We start from the raw sequence: 18,400 nt of genomic DNA, 5'->3' as shown, positions 1-18,400 counted from the left end.
TTGGCTTGCAAAACAGGAGGACACTTTATTCATAGTGTCCAGTGTTTCTTATATATATTAGAAAGATTTAGACTATGAAGACTCTCCATTTGAAAAATGAAGATAGTGGATGAATATGGCTCTTTCACAGCGTTGTGCTCATTTACCTAATACGTTAAGATAGTCTCTTTTGGAGCTTACCTTTAACAAATCTAGCAATTAAAATTCCCAAATCAATCTTTAGAGAACTAACTGAGATTAAAGAGTAATAAGCAAAATTTACCTTGATGGGGAATATTCTCTTATTTGTACCTCCAAACAAAAATGAGACATAAAATGTCTTCATGTCAGTAATTTTGATGTCTTAAGTACTAAAATGAGAAAAGCAAAATTGGATATATGAGTCAACTCACTTGGCCCTGTTGGAGAAAAAAGGACCCACAGGCCCAGAAATTAATAAGAAAAATATCGTTTATAGGTTTATATTACAGGAGTGAAAGATGGGCATGCTCACATATCAGAGGCTGGGGACCATTCACCCCAGTTCTTTAGCTCATCCAATTTCTGGATTTTCTTTATAAACAAGTAAGACAGAGAATCGAGTAAGACAAAGCCCCTGCTGGGAGAGATTGAAGGCAGGAGTAGAAGGGAATGACAGAGGATGAGATGGTTGGATGGCATCACCAACTCACTGGACATGAGTTTGAGCAAGCTCCGGAAGATGGTGAAGGACAGGGAAGCCTGGCATGGTGCAGTCCATGGGGTTGCAAAGGGTCCATCATGACTGAGCAAAAGAACAACAATAACAAAGACAGAATCATTTTGTGAACATTAGTTGGGGAAGAACAATCTGAGACAGAAAATGAGATTTAGAGAAACTCAGAATAGAGAGGAAAGTGGACTGTGCCACGTTAGCAAACTTTCAGAAGCTTGAAAGGACACTGACTACATGAAGGATTCAGGGTTTCCCTTAACATATTAACACCTTTAAAGTCTATGTGCTGTGCTGTACTAAGTCGCTTCAGTCACGTCTGACACTTTGTGACCCCTGTGGACTGTAGCCTGCCAGGCTTCTCTGTCCTTGGGATTCTCCAGGCAAGAATACTGGAGTGGGTTGCCATTTCCTTCTCCAAAGAATGTTTCACACCCAAGGATAGAACCTGTGTCTTATGTCTCCTACTACATTGACAGGTAGGTTCTTTACCACTAGCGCCACCTAGGAAGTCCCTTAAAATCCATAAATCCAGGGAAATAAAAGATTGTAGACTTTTCAAACACCCAAAAAAGATGTCCTTTGCATTATAGGGGACTGGAATGCAAAAGTAGGAAGTCAAGAAACACCTGGAGTAGCAGGCAAATTTGGCCTTGGAGTACAGAATGAAGCAGGGCAAAGGCTAATAGAGTTTTGCCAAGAGAATGCACTGGTCGTAGCAAATGCCCTCTTCCAACAACACAAGAGAAAACTCTACACATGGACATCACCAGATGGCCAACACTGAAATCAGATTGATTATATTATTTGCAGCCAAAAATGGAGAAGTGAAAACAAGACCGGGAGCTGACTGTGGCTCAGATCATGAACTCCTTATTGCCAAATTCAGACTTAAATTGAAGAAGTAGGGAAAAACACTAGACCATTCAGATATGACTAAAACAAATCCCTCATGATTATACAGTGGAAGTGAGAAATAGATTTAAGGGACTAGATCTGATAGACAGAGTGCCTGAAGAACTATGGATGGAGGTTCATGATATTGTACAGGAGACAGGGAGCAAGACTATCCCCAAGAAAAAGAAATGCAAAAAAGCAAATGGCTGTCTGAGGAGGCATCATAAATAGCTGTAAAAAGAAGAGAGGTGAAAGGCAAAGGAGAAAAGGAAAGATATACCCATTTGAATGCAGAGTTCTGAAGAATAATAGAGATAAGAAAGCCTTCCTCAGTGACCAGTGCAAAGAAATAGAGGAAAATAATAAAATGGGAAAGATTAGAGATCTCTTCAAGAATATTAGAGATACCAAGGGAACATTTCATGCAAAGGTGGGCTCAATAAAGGACAGAAATGGTAGGGACCTAACAGAAGCAGAAGATATTAAGAAGACGTGGCAAGAACACAGTGAAGAACTGTACAAAAAAGATCTACATGACCAAGATAATCACGATGGTGTGATCACTCACCTAGAGCCAGATTCCTGGAATGTGAAGTCAAGTGGGCCTTAGAAAGCATCACTACGAACAAAGCTAGTGGAGGTGATGGAATTCCAGTTGAGCTCTTTCAAATCCTGAAAGATGATGCTGTGAAAGTGCTGCACTCAATATGCCAGCAAATGTGGAAAACTCAGCAGTGGCCACAGGACTGGAAAAGGTCAGTTTTCATTCCAATCCCAAAGAAAGGCAATGCCAAAGAATGCTCAAACTACCACACAATTGCACTCATCTCACACACTAGGAAAGTAATGCTCAAAATTCTCCAAGCCAGGCTTCAGCAATACATGAACCGTGAACTTCCAGATGTTTAAGCTGGTTTTAGAAAAGGCAGAGGAACCAGAGGTCAAATTGCCAACATCCGACGAATCACCGAAAAAGCAAGAGAGTTCCAGGAGACATCTATTTCTGCTTTATTGACTATGCCAAATCCTTTGACTGTGTGGATCACAATAAACTGGAAAATTCTGAAAGAGATGGGAATACCAGACCACCTGACTTGCCTCCTGAGAAATCTGTATGCAGGTCAAGAAGCAACAGTTAGAACAGTTAGAAGCAACAGTTAGAAATCGGGACAGGAGTACATCAAGGCTGTATATCGTCACCCTGCTATTTAACTTATATGCAGAGTACATCATGAGAAATGCTGGGCTGGAAGAAGCACAAGCTGGAATCAAGATTGCCAGGAGAAATATCAATCACCTCAGATATGCAGATGACACCACCCTTATGGCAGAAAGTGAGAAGAACTAAAGAGCCTCTTGATGAAAATGAAAGAGGAGAGTGAAAAATTTGGCTTAAAGCTCAACATTCAAAAAACTAAGATCATGGCATCCAGTCCAATCACTTCATGGCAAATAGACAGGGAAACAGTGGAAATAGTGGCTGATTTTATTTTGGGGGGTTCCAAAATCACTACATATGGTGATTGCAGCCATGAAATTAAAAGATGCTTACTCCTTGGAAGGAAGGTTTTGACCAACCTAGATAGCATATTAAAAAGCAGAGACATTATTTTGCTAACAAAAGTCTGTTCAGTCAAGGCTATGGTTTTTCCAGTAGTCATATATGAATGTGAGACTTGGACTATAAAGAAAGCTGAGCACCGAAGAATTGATGGTTTTGAACTGTGGTGTTGGAGAAGACTCTTGAGAGTCCCTTGGACTGCAAGGAGATCCAACCAGTCCATCCTAAAGGAAATCAGTCCTGAATGTTCATTGGAAGGACTGATGTTGAAGCTGAAACTCCAGTACTTTGGCCACCTGATGCGAAGAGCTGACTCATTTGAAAAGGCCTTGATGCTGTGAAAGATGGAGAAGAGGAGAAGGGTATGACAGAGGATGAGATGGTTCGATGGCATCACCAACTCAATGGACATGAGCTTGAGTAAACTCTGGGATTTGGTGATGGACAGGGAGGCCTGACGTGCTGTATTCCATGTGGTCACAAAGAGTCGGACAGGACTAAGCGACTGAACTTAACTGAGTTGCAGTGTTTGTCTGGGGTGCAAACTCCAGGGATTGCTTTTGTAGTTCCAATTTTTGACTTTTTAAATATATGACATGAATGTACATATTAAAAACAAATGATTATAGAGGAGCTGGTTTCTTCATGCACAACCTCTGCCATTTCATATGTTAACTCTTATAGTCCTGTCAGAGAGTAGAAAGCCCTTACCACTTACATGAATGTGAAGATTTCCTGATTTCTCTGGAAATGGTCTCTGAATTACACCAATTTAAATCTCTTATACTATGTTATTATTAATATTAATAATTAAGAGAGGAGAGCTTTATAGCAATTTGTCAAGATCATTAAAACATTACCTTTCTACTGAACTTGAGATTTTATAGACATCATAAAGGCATTTTAAAGTGAATGTAACAATTTTTAATGTTTGTCATATATGTAGAAAATATTTTTCTTGCATGGTAGTATTTAATGAATTATTATGTTGTATTGAAAGGAAATTTATACTTAAATACGAGAAAAATGTTGAAAAACTTCTTAGGAGATAATTATGCTGTAGCAAACTGTTGTATTATGACTTGGAATGGGGAGAAAATATGGAGAGAAAACATCAGTTAGAACATCTCCATATAATGGAAAGTATTTGGTGAAAACTCTCCATGACAAGTGTGTACTTAACACAAGCAGAAATTACAATATAAAGATTCAGAAACTGAAGATACTTTTGCATTTGTTTCTTGCCATCATTGTTATCTTTACCTTTTTTTTTATTCTAACACTCAAAGATCTCAGGGATTTGCATGTTTTATTTTAAGGGAATTTCTTGAAGTTTAAGCAATTGAGGCACATTAACAGTTATTTTGGTATTAGTTTCACGGTAACATCATTGAGGTTATTTTGAGAAGATAATATGCTCGTTTTTCACTTTGCTAACTCACACTTACATATCATAATCACCAAATGCTTTCAATACTTATATTTTGGGGACACATTACCCTTTTTAAAACTTGTTCATATATATTGCTTTACTTTAAAAATGAAAAGTATACCATTAGAGAAAGGCATTTTGAAGCTAAACTTGATATAGGCTTGATTTATACTATTTTCAATCTTCACTAATAAATAAAAATGTTCCATTTGCAAATGTGACACTGTAAGCATTGTTATCTGAAAGCAGGGAAATTACAGTTGATTGTGCTTTGTCTCCTCAGATAAATTTACAGAGAAAAATGAGAGTTACTGGTGTGATTACTCAAGGAGCCAAGAGGATTGGAAGTCCAGAGTATATCAAATCCTACAAAATAGCATATAGTAATGATGGAAAAACTTGGACAATGTACAAAGCGAAAGGCACCAATGAAGACATGGTAAGACTTCCATGTCATGCTTATTGAACATAACCTGTCATATGTAATCTATTACCAAGTGACTACTGAATATTCAAAAGTAGTCATATGTTGTTGAAAATAAATTTATGACTTTTTTAATAGGACCAGTGGTGTGTGGAGAGGGTAACGAGTTATCCCAAATTATCAGTGTATAGTAGCGACCATATAAATCTTCCTCAGATTTTAATTGGTGGGACAATAAACACTTTATCACAAGGTTAGCATGGTCCTGTGCATGACAGTTAAGTTTTATTTTAACAACAGTCAGCTTTAAATTTCATTTTATTGCTTTGACAGATCATCCTTCTCCTTAAATAAATACAGATCAAAACTGTTAAAGAAAAAATAAAATTTTTAAAGAGAAACACCGAGTTATAGAAAAGATAAATATCTTTCTATACTTAATATCTTAATATTGGAAGAAATTTTTGTTATTCTGCAGAATAAAGTATTTTAGAGGAATATATATCAGTGTGCATCTTCCATAATGATATTCAGTATCTCCTTTGCCCTTTCATATATTTCCAAATTTTTAATTAATTTTAACACAAATTTCTAATTTTAAAAAGCAGCAATGTAGCTCATTCCATTTAAAACTGAATCATTAAAATAGACTGATAAATTTTATGAAAGATTTTTTTAATTAACTTCTTAAATAGGTTTTTTGATTACTAGGTTATATAAAAGATAAAGTAAAATGAGATTTAAAGGAATTAAAAATAACACATTTTAGCATTTAAATTTTAAAGATAAATTGGTTTTTCACTGGAGATATATATATAAAGAAATATGAGTCTCTTATCCAATGATCTGGGACTTGAGGACTCACACCCTAAAGCATCATGAATTTGATCACAGCTTGGAGAAGGAAATGACAACCCACTTCAGTACTCTTGCCTGGAAAATCCCATGGACGGAGGAGCCTGGTAGGCTGCAGTCCATGGGGTCGCGAAAAGTCGGACACGACTGAGCGACTTCTCTTTAGAGAAACTAAGTGATCAGGAAATAACACTGAAGGCTGGTTCCTAAAACAACATACATAATTACTAAGTAGCAAAATGAATAGATAGACCCAGATCCCGGACTAAGTTGAGGAGGCATTTCCCTTTAGAAGCATTCCATTCTAAAGGACTGGACTTAAATTGATAAGCCAACATAATAGGGTATAGATTAAGCCATAGGTTACAGTGGTTTATAGCTTTAATGAGGATTCTATCTATAGATTTTAGATTTGCTTCTGATGGCAAAGTAAGTGAAAGTTGCTTAGTCATGTCCAACTCTTTGCGACACCATAGACTGGATAGTCCATGGAATTCTCCAGGCCAGAATACTGAAGTGGGTAGCCTTTCCCTTCTCCAGGGGATCTTCCCAACCCAGGGATCGAACCCAGGTCTCCCGCACTGCAGGCGGATTCTTTACCAGCTGAGCCATAAGGGAAGCCCTGATGGCAAGGTGCTCTCTAAAAGCTCCAGACCTCTAAATTATTTAGTCCAATCTTTGAGGGACTTGGTTGGGTAGGATATAGAGTCAATATTTGAAAATAGGGTTTTTTTTTTTTTTTTAAAGCTGCAATGAATAATTTTAAATTCTGTTATTTCTTTATATAGGTATTCCATGGAAATGTTGATAACAACACACCCTATGCTAACTCTTTCACACCCCCCATAAAAGCTCAGTATGTGAGACTCTACCCCCAAGTTTGTCGAAGGCATTGCACTTTGAGAATGGAACTTCTTGGATGTGAACTGTCAGGTGAGTCTCATATTATCTATTTTTGTACTCTCTTTAAAGGAAAACAAAGCACAATTGTATGTAGTGTGTTGCTAGCTTGCAGTTTTTCAATATTCATAGATATTCATTTTTGCTACAAAATGTCTAGGGCTTAGTTCAGTGAGAAGGAGCAAGAGAGAGAGGGTAAAAGAGAAAGAAGTTCTAAAACACACTACAGAATGGGATTAATGTAGAAGGGGCAATGTGTTTCTTTTAGTGGTCAAAGAAAATACAACAAATTTTTACTGGAAACTCTTGTCAAGTTTAAATGTGTCTTTTTAATTTTAATAGCAACTATGATTTATGTTTTATGACAAAATTTCAGTGAAAATTGGAATCTGCCTGACCTCATAAATTGCAGTTACATTTAGACTATACAGCATAGAAAAGTAAGCTTTTTGTTTGTACATCTACCATAAGCGTTTAGTTTCGTCTTTTTTTTTTCTTTAGGTTTTCCAAAACATGTAAATTTATCATTGTTTCCTAGGAGACAATACTTTAAAAACCAAGATTGCTACTATGAATTCCTAGATCGTTATTATCTAGCAACTTACCTATTACTCAAAAAGTGGTTTTTAAACACAAAGATAACTACCAAAGGACTCAAATAATTCTAGTCCTCCTGGAGCTTCAAGACTGGATATAAAAATGAAGACTTTATGACTGGGTCTCTTAGTTGTTCACTTTCAATCTAGGTAGATTCTGAACTAAACAGAAAATCTTGCCCAGGCATTTCACTGTGCTGTATTTTTGGTGATGGTTCTTATATTTCTGTCATCAACACTTACAACTCTTTTTGTCACTATGGCCTGAAATTTTGTTGAAATTACTGTGTTTTTGAGAACACTAAATATCCATTTGTGTCCCACTTTTTAGTACAACCTCCAAGTATGAGAGACTTGCATATTTATAGACCATTTAGTTAAAAATAGAACACATCCCTGCAAAGAGACAACTGAGAGCATTTTATTCATTTCAAAAGGTTGCATATAATGGTTAAAATGCATGCTTTATTTACCTTCTTGGGTTTATATGTGATTTTAAGAAAGGGAATGGTTTAGAAGGAAATGCAAGTGATTGTTCAAAACAACCAAACTTTAAATGAACCCTTTACATTCAAAGGAATTAGGGGCATTTGGGCAGATGAGTGAATCTATTTTAAGAATCACACTTTCATGCTATATATGGGTTTCCTTTATGAAGCAATCCGTGGTACAGATTTAGTACCATTAATTATCGCGATAGGGATGTTTTCCCCATTTTGGTAATTCGAGCAGGCTTGCTGACTACCCATAAATCTCTGGGGAATTATTGCTGCACAGTGTTTATTTTGCGTGTCACTGCATCACCACGGGCCAGCATCATCCTGAGCTCATTCATCATAAAGCAATCAGGAGGAAGCCCTCGTGCGATGAAGTCTGCTGCAAGTTCTATGCTTTTAGTTGGTGAACATCGCCTTCCCCAATTTTTCAGTCTTTTGATTCATGAAGGCCAGTCTCAGACATGGCGCAGTTTATACCCTTAAGATATGAATATGTTTTACTTTCAAGTTTGACAAGAGATTATACCTGACCCTTTACATTTTTACATTTTCAGAAAGAAGTCATACCCCATCTCCTGACCCCACAAATTGATATTAAAAGTGTATGCAGGGAATAATATCTCTTGAGGAATGTTTATAAAAGCTAGGGCACTTTAACTGTAAAAATAATCAGTTGCATTGTTAATACTTTATTCTGTTCAACTATTATCCATAACATGGATACACATTGTCCATTCTGGTGAAAAAGTTAATTTATATGTATTAAATATTATGGATGAGAAGGGAAATTCATGGTATGAGGTAAATTGGCAAGAGAGGCTGGCTATAACACTTGGCAATAAACAGTAGCATAATATACCAAACTGTTTCCCACAGTCCCGTGCAACAGTGTAAAACTTAGGCTGCCTTATAGGAATCAATAAACTGTTATAAGATCTCTCAGGGTGGAAGATAGCAGTTAATCATTTCCCAGACACTTAAAAAAGAGAATTCCCCAATATTCTCTGAAACAGATGTGACTTCAGATGCTTAGAATGAAATGGATCATGATCGTAATTAGTAGAGGAATAATCATTCATTCATTCTTTGAGCAAATTATTCAGCACCTCCTCTGGGCTAAGTGGTGGACAATAAAGTGGGCAATGAAATGAATTCTGTGGCTGAGCAGCAGTGGTCAAAGTAAAGGTGCTCCTTTTCTATCCAACACATCAAGTACTGTGTTATATCACAAAAGGAGAAAAACAAATGTTTCCTTTCACTTGTGTCTCTTCCAAAAGCCAAGGAAGCAGTTGTACAAAGTTCCAGTGGCAAGGTAGGAGGAGGACAGAGAGTTGGTGGTGATGATAGATGAATGAGTCAGAAATCAGACTGACTGATTATTATTATTATCAGTCATAATACAGAGAACGCATGTTAATTTAGAACTGCTTGAAGACAAGCAGCATGCTACTAAGACTTTAGAACTTTCTGGAATCTTTGAGATTTGTCATGAATTTTTGAGGATATTAGCAGTTGGTCATGAATTTTTTTCTTTTCTAGCATTTATATTTAGGATCTAGAAATATTTATGAGACCTGGGGTATAGGTTTCCTATGGCAGCAAGAACTAAGCTAGACATCCAATTGGCTGAACCTGTGTGTCAGTTTTTGTCATTTTGCATAGATAGGAGTTTCCTAGAAGGTACAGGTGAAGACAAACATGGAAGAGCCTCAAGAAGAAAAAACTGATTTAGATTGAATGGAACAGAAAGCAAGTAATTGTAGTTAAGAATTAGTTTTATCAAAGAAGAGTTTAAGCCACCACTCTTAGATTTCACTTAAAATACTTAGTTTTAGAAACCGCTGCTGCTGCTGCTGCTAAGTCGCATCAGTCATGTCCAACTCTGTGTGACCCCATAGACGACAGCCCACCAGGCTCCCCCGTCCCTGGGATTCTCCAGGCAAGAACACTGGAGTGGGTTGCCATTTCCTTCTCCAATGCATGAAAATGAAAAGTGAAATTGAAGTCACTGAGTCGTGTCCGACTCTTAGCGACCCCATGGACTGCGGCCCACCAGGGTCCTCCATCCATGGGATTTTCCAGGCAAGAGTACTGGAGTGGGGTGCCATTGCCTTCTCCATTAGAAACTGCAGTCAGTCATAATATATTCTTTAATACCCACTGATATGCTGACTTGTGGATGTAACATTGTCACCTGTTGTGATGAATTTTATGGAAATAATAAATTAGCTAACATTTGCTGAATGCTAGCTACATGCCAGCACTGTTTCTAAATAGTTGATTAACTACTTTTTAAAAATACTTCTTTGAGGTCATTTTTAATATTACCCCTCCAATCAAGAAACATCCACAAGCCTATTATCCTTATCCATCAGAGTACAGACAGAATGAAAACCACAATCAAAAAAAACTAACCAAACTGATCACATGGATCACAGCCTTGTCTAACTCAATGAAACTATGAGCCATGCTGTGTAGGGCTACCCAAGACAGATGGGTCATTGTGCAGTTCTGACAAAACATGGTCCACTGGAGAAGGGAATGGCAAACCGCTTCATTATTTTTGCCTTGAGAATTTCATGAACAGTATGAAAAGGCAAAAAGATATAACACTGAAAGATGAACTCCCCAGATGGGTATGTGCCCAATATACTACTGGAGAAGAGTAGAGAAATAACTCCAGAAAGAATGAAGGGGCTGAGCCAAAGCAAAAATGACAGCCGGTTGTAGATGTAACTGGTGATGGAAGTAAAGTCCAGTGCTGTAAAGAACAATACTGCATAGGAACCTGGAATGTTAGATCAATGAATCAAGGTAAATTGGAAGTGGTCAAACAGGATATGTCAAGAATGAACATCAACATTTTAGAATTCAGTGAACTAAAATGGACCAAAATGGGCAAATTTAATTCAGATGACCATTACATCTACAACTGTGGGCAAGAATCCCTTAGAAGAAATGGAGTAGCCCTCTTAGTCAACAAAAAGTCCAAATGCAGAACTTGGGTGCAATCTCAAAAATGAAAGAATGATTTCTCTTCTCTTACAGGGCAAGCCATTCAATATCACAGTAATCCAAGTCTATGCCCCAAATCTTCCCTGATAACTCAGTTGGTAAAGAATCAACCTGCAATGCAGGAGATCCAAGTTCAATTCCTGGAGAAGGTATAGGCTACCCACTCCAGTATTCTTGGGCTTCCTTTGTGGTAAAGAATCTGCCTGCAATGCGGGAGACCTAGGTTCAATCCCTGGGTTGGGAAGATCCCCTGGAGAAGGAAAAGGCTACAAACTCCAGTATTCCGGCCTGAGAATTCCCTGGACTGTATAGTCCATAGGGTTGCAAAGAGTTGGAAACGACTGAGTAGCTTTCTGGGAAAGATTGAGGGCATGAGGAGAAGGGGATGAGGGAGGATGAGATGGTTGGATGGCATCACCAACTCAATGGACATGAGTTTGGATAAACTCTGGAAGTTGGTGATGGACAGGGAGGCCTGGCGTGCCGCATTCATGAGGTCACAAAGAGTCGGACACACTGAGCAACTGAACTGAGCTGAGTGGCTTTCACTTTTCGTGCCCCAAATACTAATGCCAAAGAAGCTGAACAGTTCAGTGGCAACCTAAAAGACCTTCTAAACTTCGAACAAAAAAAGGTGTCCTTTTCATCATAGGGGACTGGAATGTAAAAGTAGGAAGTCAAGACATCCCTGGAGTAACAGGCAAGTTTGGCCTTGGAGTACAAAATGAACAAGGCAAGGTAACAGAGTTTTGCCAAGAGAACACACTGGTCAGAGCAAGAACCTTCTTCCAACAACAAAAGAGATGACTCTACACTTGGACATCACCACATGGTCAATAACAAAATCAGATTGATAATATTCTTTGCAGCTGAAGATGGAGAAGCTCTATACTATCAGAAAAAACTAGACTGTGAGCTGACTGTAGCTCAGATCATGAACTTCTTATTGTAAAATTTAGATTTAAATTGAAAAAGTAGGGAAAACCACTAGACCATTCAGGTATGACCTAAATCAAATCCCTTATGATTACACAGTTGAAGTGACAAATAGATTCAAGCAATTTGATGTGATAGATAGAATGCCTGAAGAACTATGGGTGGAGGTTCATAAGATTGTACAGGATGCATTGATTGAAACCATCCCCCCAAAAAAGAAATGCAGAAAGGCAAAATGGGTGTCTAAGGAGGCCTTATAAATTGATGAGAAAAGTAGAGAAGCCAAAGGTGAAAGAAAAAAGGAAAGTATATCCATCTGAATGCAGAGTTCCAAAGAATATCAAGGAGAGATAAGAAAGCCTTCTTAAGTGATCAAAGCAAAGAAATAGAGGAAAGCAATAGAACGGGAAAGACTAAAGATCTCCTCAAGAAAATTAGAGATACAAAAGGGAACATTGCATGCAAAATGGGAACAGAAAAGGACAGAAATGGTATGGACCTAAATGAAGCAGAAGATATTAAGAAGAGGTGACAAGAATACGCAGAAGACTATACAAAAATATCTTAATGACCCAAATAATCACACTGGTGTGATCACTCACCTAGAACCAGACATCCTGGAGTACGAAGTCAAGTGAGCCTTAGAAAGCATCACTACAAACAAAGCTAGTGGAGGTGATGAAATTCGAGCTGAGCTATTTCAAATCCTAAAAGACAATGCTGTGAAAATGCTGCACTCAATATGCCAGTGAATATGGAAAACTCAGCAGTGGCCAGAGGACTGGAAAAGATCTGCTTTCATTCCAATCCCAAAGAAAGGCAAGGCCAAAGAATGCTCGAACTACCACACAGTTTCACTCATCTCACACGCTAACAAAATAAAGCTCAAAATTTTCCAGGCTAGTCTTCAATAGTATGTGAACTGAGAACTTCCAGATGTTCAAACTGGATTTAGAAAAGGCAGAGGAACCAGAGATCAAATTACCAATATCCATTGGATCATTGAAAAAGCAAGAGAATGCCAGAAAAACATCTACTTCTACTTCATTGACTACGCTAATCCTTGGACTCTGTTGATCACAAAAACTGTGGAAAATTCTTAAAGAGATAAGAATACCAGATCACCTTACCTGCCTCCTGAGAAATCTGTATGCAGGTCAAGAAACAACAGTTAGAACCAGACATGAAGCAAAAGACTGGTTCCAAATGGGGAAAGGAGTACATCAAGGCTGTATATTGTCACCCTGCTTATTTAACTTATAGGCAGAGTACATCATGCAAAATGCCTGGCTGGATGAAGCACAAACTGGAATCAAGATTGCTGGAAGAAATATCAATCACCCCAGATATGCAGATGATACAACCCTTAAGGAAGAAAGTGAAGAGGAACTAAAGAGCCTCTTGATGATAGTGCAAGAGGAGAGTGAAAAAGTTGGCTTAAAACTCCATATTCAAAAAAAAAAAAAAACTCAATATTCAGAAAACCAAGATCATGCCATCTGGTCCCATCACTTTATGGCAAATAGATGGGGAAACAGTGGAAACAGTAGCTGACTTTATTTTTCTGGGCTCCAAAATCACTGCAGATGGTGACTGCAGCCATGAAATTAAAAGACGCTTACTCCTTGGAAGAAAAGCTATGACCAACCTAGACAGCATATTAAAAAGCAGAGACATTACTTTGCTGACAAAGGTCTGTCTAGTGAAAGCTATGATTTTTCCAGTAGTCATCAATGGATGTGAGAGTTGGACCATAAACAAAGCTGAGCGCCAAAGAATTGATGCTTTTGACCTGTGTTGTTGGAGACGATTTTTGAGATTCCTTGGACTGCAAGGAGATCCAACCAGTGAATCCTAAAGGAAATCAGTCCTGAATACTCATGGAAGGACTGATACTGAAGCTGAAGCTCTAATACCTTGGCCACCTGATGCAAAGGGCTGACTCATTGGAAAAGACCCTGATGCTGGGAAAGATTGAAGGCAGGAGGAAAAGGGGATGACAGAGGATGAGATTGTTGGATGGCAATACCGACTCAATGTATGTGAGTTTGAGCAAGCTCTGGGAGTTGGTAATGGACAGGGAGGCCTTATGTCCTACAGTCTATGGGGTCACAAAGAGTTGGACATATGTGAGCAACTGAACTGAACTTATTATTATCACCATTTTACTGATGATAAGACTGAGGCACAAACAGGTTTAGTAATAGGTACAAGGCAACACATCTAGTAAGTCAAGCACCAGTTGAGTGTGAAGAGATGGCATTGATCGGTCTCCTATTTTATCTTGGTTTTCTTGATGATCACACTACCTTGTGTGTTCTTTGGCCAAAACGTAAAATTTTACAAATGAAGACTCAACTGCTGTCTAATGTAATCATATAATCACACTGCGTTTTACAAGGTTCATGAATGTAATTTTGTCAGAGTTGTAATTCAAGATTACTAAATTCTGTGTATATGTACACACACAGACTAGATTTTTCAAAAACAGACAAACCCAAATTTCACACCACGTCACACTTGAAAATATATGTGGCAGATTTGAGAATCTTCAAAAAATATCCACTACTAAAAGTTATTGAGTATGATTGAAACACAAAAATGTATGAAAAGGCTGTCCAGTCATGGTTTTTGCTAGAATTAGCTCATATCTTCTGTTACCTATTAAATTTTATACTAGCACACTGCAGGGCACATGGTAAACACTGAATAAATAAGAGCTTCTTACCTTCCAGAAGAGGCCATATTGGTACTATAAGAGTCACTGATAATGATTAACAGGTTTCTTGGAAAATAAAATACTGTCCAGTTTAGAATATAACATCGGAGCAGTTTGTGAAAATGACATTGTCCTGGGAGAATTTTCATTTGCAGTGTTATAGAAACAGATAAAAGAAAACCAAATATATTTTCTGATAAAATGTTCCAGTTTTAAGGACAAAATGAAGCTGTTGAGAACCAGGGACCCGTTATGAGGCTATCAGTAATGAGATAGGAGAGAGCATTTCAACATTGTTTTCATTTTGCAAAATCATATCTCAGAGAAAAGTAGTTTGAATTGTCTGTCTTGTTTTCAATTTTTCCAAAATATATTCAGACAGAATAGTTTGAATTGGCTATCTTGTTTTTCGATTTTGTTTCAGATTATAGCCTTTTTTTTTTTTTTTTTTTACTTTAGATGCTCTCTCTTTGGGGGAATGAATAGCATTATGCTTAATCTTCTCTTGCCTATCTAAAATGAATGCTGCAGACTTTCAGGGTGATAAATTATTTTTCTCATGGCACCCTTCTCATTTTCTTCCAGGCTGTTCTGAGCCTCTGGGGATGAAATCAGGACATATACAAGACTATCAGATCACTGCCTCCAGCATCTTCAGAACTCTCAATATGGACATGTTCACTTGGGAACCAAGGAAAGCCCGGCTGGACAAGCAGGGCAAAGTGAATGCCTGGACCTCCGGCCACAATGACCAATCACAGTGGCTACAGGTAATATTTTCTAAAAATCTCACAACCCACTGTCTTTCTTCCTTCTAAGATTTCCTGTTAGTTAGGTGTCTATAGGAGTCATTACCTTCATGCTAATTTAAATGTGTCTTCCTGTTTGGCTTAACTAAATGGGTAAAACAAAAATTCTTTATGAATTCATTTTCATGTATTGTTTTTACGCTGATGTTGATGTACAGATGCTACTGTCAGATTGAGGCAGCAGAGTGAACCAAATCACACCATGTACAGGTCAATTCAATTGATTATGTGATCATTTGCATTTTAACTCTCATCTCTTCTAATGCTCTGTGTCAATATTGGTTTGAAAGCATCACAGCAGAAAGCCAAACCACCTTGAAATCATGCCACTGACCTGCAGATTGTTCCCGTAGAATCATGACTCATGGCTTATTAGCCCTTTACCTGTGGTTGCTAAGCAATGGAGTGATTTGATTACATTCTCATAAGAGTGCTTGCTTATAGAAGGAAAGCATAGACATTGCAGAGTGTGTTTATCATTTGCCAATGAGGTAAGGTTACAGTCAGTGCTTTTTAAAACAACCTTCTTGAAATGCACTTATTTGTGGAGTACTTTTAGGTAGGCACAAATTTGTTAATGTCTTCTGTGGCAAAGAAGACAGCTTAATTCCATCATGAGCTCATTTTATTTAAGAAAGATGAGTTCTCCTCTTACTGATTTTTATGCTGCATTTATGAGTTTCAAAGTTGTAATTCATTGTATTTCTGGAAATAGCAAAAACAATTACAATGGCAAATCTCACCTCTCATCAAACCAAATCTGCACATATGAAATTATACTTACCAAATCACCTGAAATTTCTCATAATCTCTTCTTTCTTGACCTTATTTTTTCCCTACTCTTACTTTTTCACTATTCTTATTTTTTTCTTTACTGTCCTGTGACATTCTGTCTGGATCTTTATTGATCTGAAGCTCTGAAGCTTTATTAAGGTCTCACATTACCATATACTATACATAATTATGTATGTCTTTCTCCTTTTCCTATTCTTTGAGCTTTTTGAAGGTAGGTTTTATATACCTATATAAAACACTAAATATTTATCATCCCACAACCCAGTCTTATGTCCTTGTGTATAAGTAGCAATACTACTAAATGAAATAATTCACTTGATAAATGTGTATGATGCCCCTGTGAAGCATCACAGAGCGTGATAAATAGTGATGGTACAGAAGCGAGCAACACAGTTTGCGTTCCTAAGACATCACCTGTTTCATCAGCCATTGTTCTTATTTGGTTTGGATGACACCACAGTTTGTTTATCTTCATCCTTTTAGCTGGTTCTTCTCACTGTCCTTCCCCAGGCCACCCTTCCAGGTTATCTTCCCAACAACCTCACTCTCACCAACTCTATACACTCACCTTAACTAATTTAGCAAGAACTGGTTATTTCAACTACTGGAATGGATTCAACTGCTTTAACATTCTATTACTTCTCATCATCCCCACTGCTACTTCCAAGATCTAGGCCACTGCCCTCTTTCACCTGGGTTTTTGCAGAAGCCTCCTAACCAGCCTTCTGTCTTCTGGCCTTACTCTCTAAAAACCTGTTTCCAAGATTGCCATCCATGTGAATTTTTTCTGAAGTGTAAATGTGATTCTTTTACTCCTTTTTTAAACCCTTCAGTTGTTCTCTATCAGCCACAGAATAAAGGGAAGCTTCCTTAAGATAGCCTAAAAATCTGTTTGTGATTTGGCCTCAATTCATCTCTCACCACCCTTCTAATTTTGCTTCAGTTTCTCAAACTAAACAACACTATCTCTCTCTTCCCCATCCTTTATAAACATCGTCTTCCTGGAGAAAAAAGAATGGAAAGAGCTCCTCTACCCACAAAATCTCAGCCCTCTGTTGGTTAAATACTTCAACTGTAGTTTCGCTTTTCTGTAGATGTGCTTTTCTCTGGCAGGCTTCGCTGCCAGCTCCATCCCATACCACATCTGGCTTAAATTGTCTCCTGGACATACTGTGTCCCCTGTAATTCTCTTCACGGTCCATTATCACAATCCACTGGAAATTGTGTTTTTGTGCTGCTTTACTTGCTCAGGGCAGATGGAACCACATTTGTCTTTTTTCTACTTTCTCAACCTGTTGTCCAGTACCTAACTAAATAACCTGTCACAACATCTGACATGTGGTAGGCACTCAGTAAATACTGTTTTTGTCTTCTTAAAGTATAATTGATTTATAATATTGTGATGGTTTCATGTGTACAGCACAATGATTCAATCTTACATATATATATTTAAGATATATATATATATATATACACATACATTTTTAGATTCTTTTCCCTTATAGGTTATTACAAAATATTGAGGATAGTTCCCTGTGCCATACAGTAGGTCCTTGTGGGTCATCTTTTTATATATAATAGTGTGTATATATTAATTTCAACCTCCTAATTTATCCTTTCCCCATCCCCTTTCCCTTTTGGTAACCACAGGTTTGTTTTCTATGTCTGGGTCTGTGTAAGTGATAGCATATGATATTTGTCCTTCTCTGCCTGGCTTACTTCACTTAGTATGATAATCTCGAGGGCCATCCATGTTGCTGCAAATGGCATCACTTCATTATTGTTCATGGCTGAATATTTTCCATTGTATATGTATGCAGCATCTTCTTTATCCATTCACTTGTAGCTGGATATTTAGGTGTTTCAATGTCTTGGCTGTTGTAAATGTTAATAGTGCTGCAGTGAACGTTGGGGTGCAGATGTCTTTTTGAAGTATAGTTTTCCCCAGCTGATGCCCAGGAATAGGATCACAGGATCATATTATAACCCTGTGTTTAGTTTCTTAAGGAACCTCTGTATTGTTTTCCACTGTGGCTGTATCACTTTACATTCTCATGATAAGTACTGCTGAATGAAAGAATGAATTAATCCATCAAAGAATTATTTAAGTTATTGATTTGTACTTAAAATGCATATAATTTGATCCCCAGTTTGAGACCAACTGCTAATATCCTCAAAATTTTGAGTAATATTTGAAAAGTAAATCTAAAAGATCATATTAAAATTCCAACCTTTTTACTAAAGGAAGTGGATAGCTTTTGTGAACTTTTCAA

At 37.6% G+C, this 18,400-nt stretch overlaps 1 protein-coding gene across 6 annotated transcripts in view; it reads left to right on the top strand.

Annotated features, from left to right (window-relative positions):
• Window positions 1-18,400, top strand: part of EDIL3 (EGF like and discoidin domains 3) — an 805,907-nt gene that overhangs the window by 650,207 nt on the left and 137,300 nt on the right. For all 6 annotated transcript variants that reach the window (XM_086412886.1, XM_086412888.1, XM_086412884.1 and 3 more), the window contains 3 exons: window positions 4,865-5,020; window positions 6,649-6,793; window positions 15,109-15,293. In XM_086412886.1, coding sequence (XP_086269012.1) covers window positions 4,865-5,020; window positions 6,649-6,793; window positions 15,109-15,293 — 486 coding nt within the window. The remainder of the gene's footprint in view (window positions 1-4,864; window positions 5,021-6,648; window positions 6,794-15,108; window positions 15,294-18,400) is intronic.

This window comes from Bos grunniens, chromosome 7 (assembly GCF_055505025.1).
Source record: "Bos grunniens cultivar Pamir isolate PY7600 chromosome 7, Bosgru_T2T1.0, whole genome shotgun sequence".
Lineage (NCBI taxonomy): Eukaryota > Metazoa > Chordata > Mammalia > Artiodactyla > Bovidae > Bos > Bos grunniens.
Note: the sequence above shows the minus strand (reverse complement) of the source record. Positions and strands in the feature narration are given on the sequence as shown.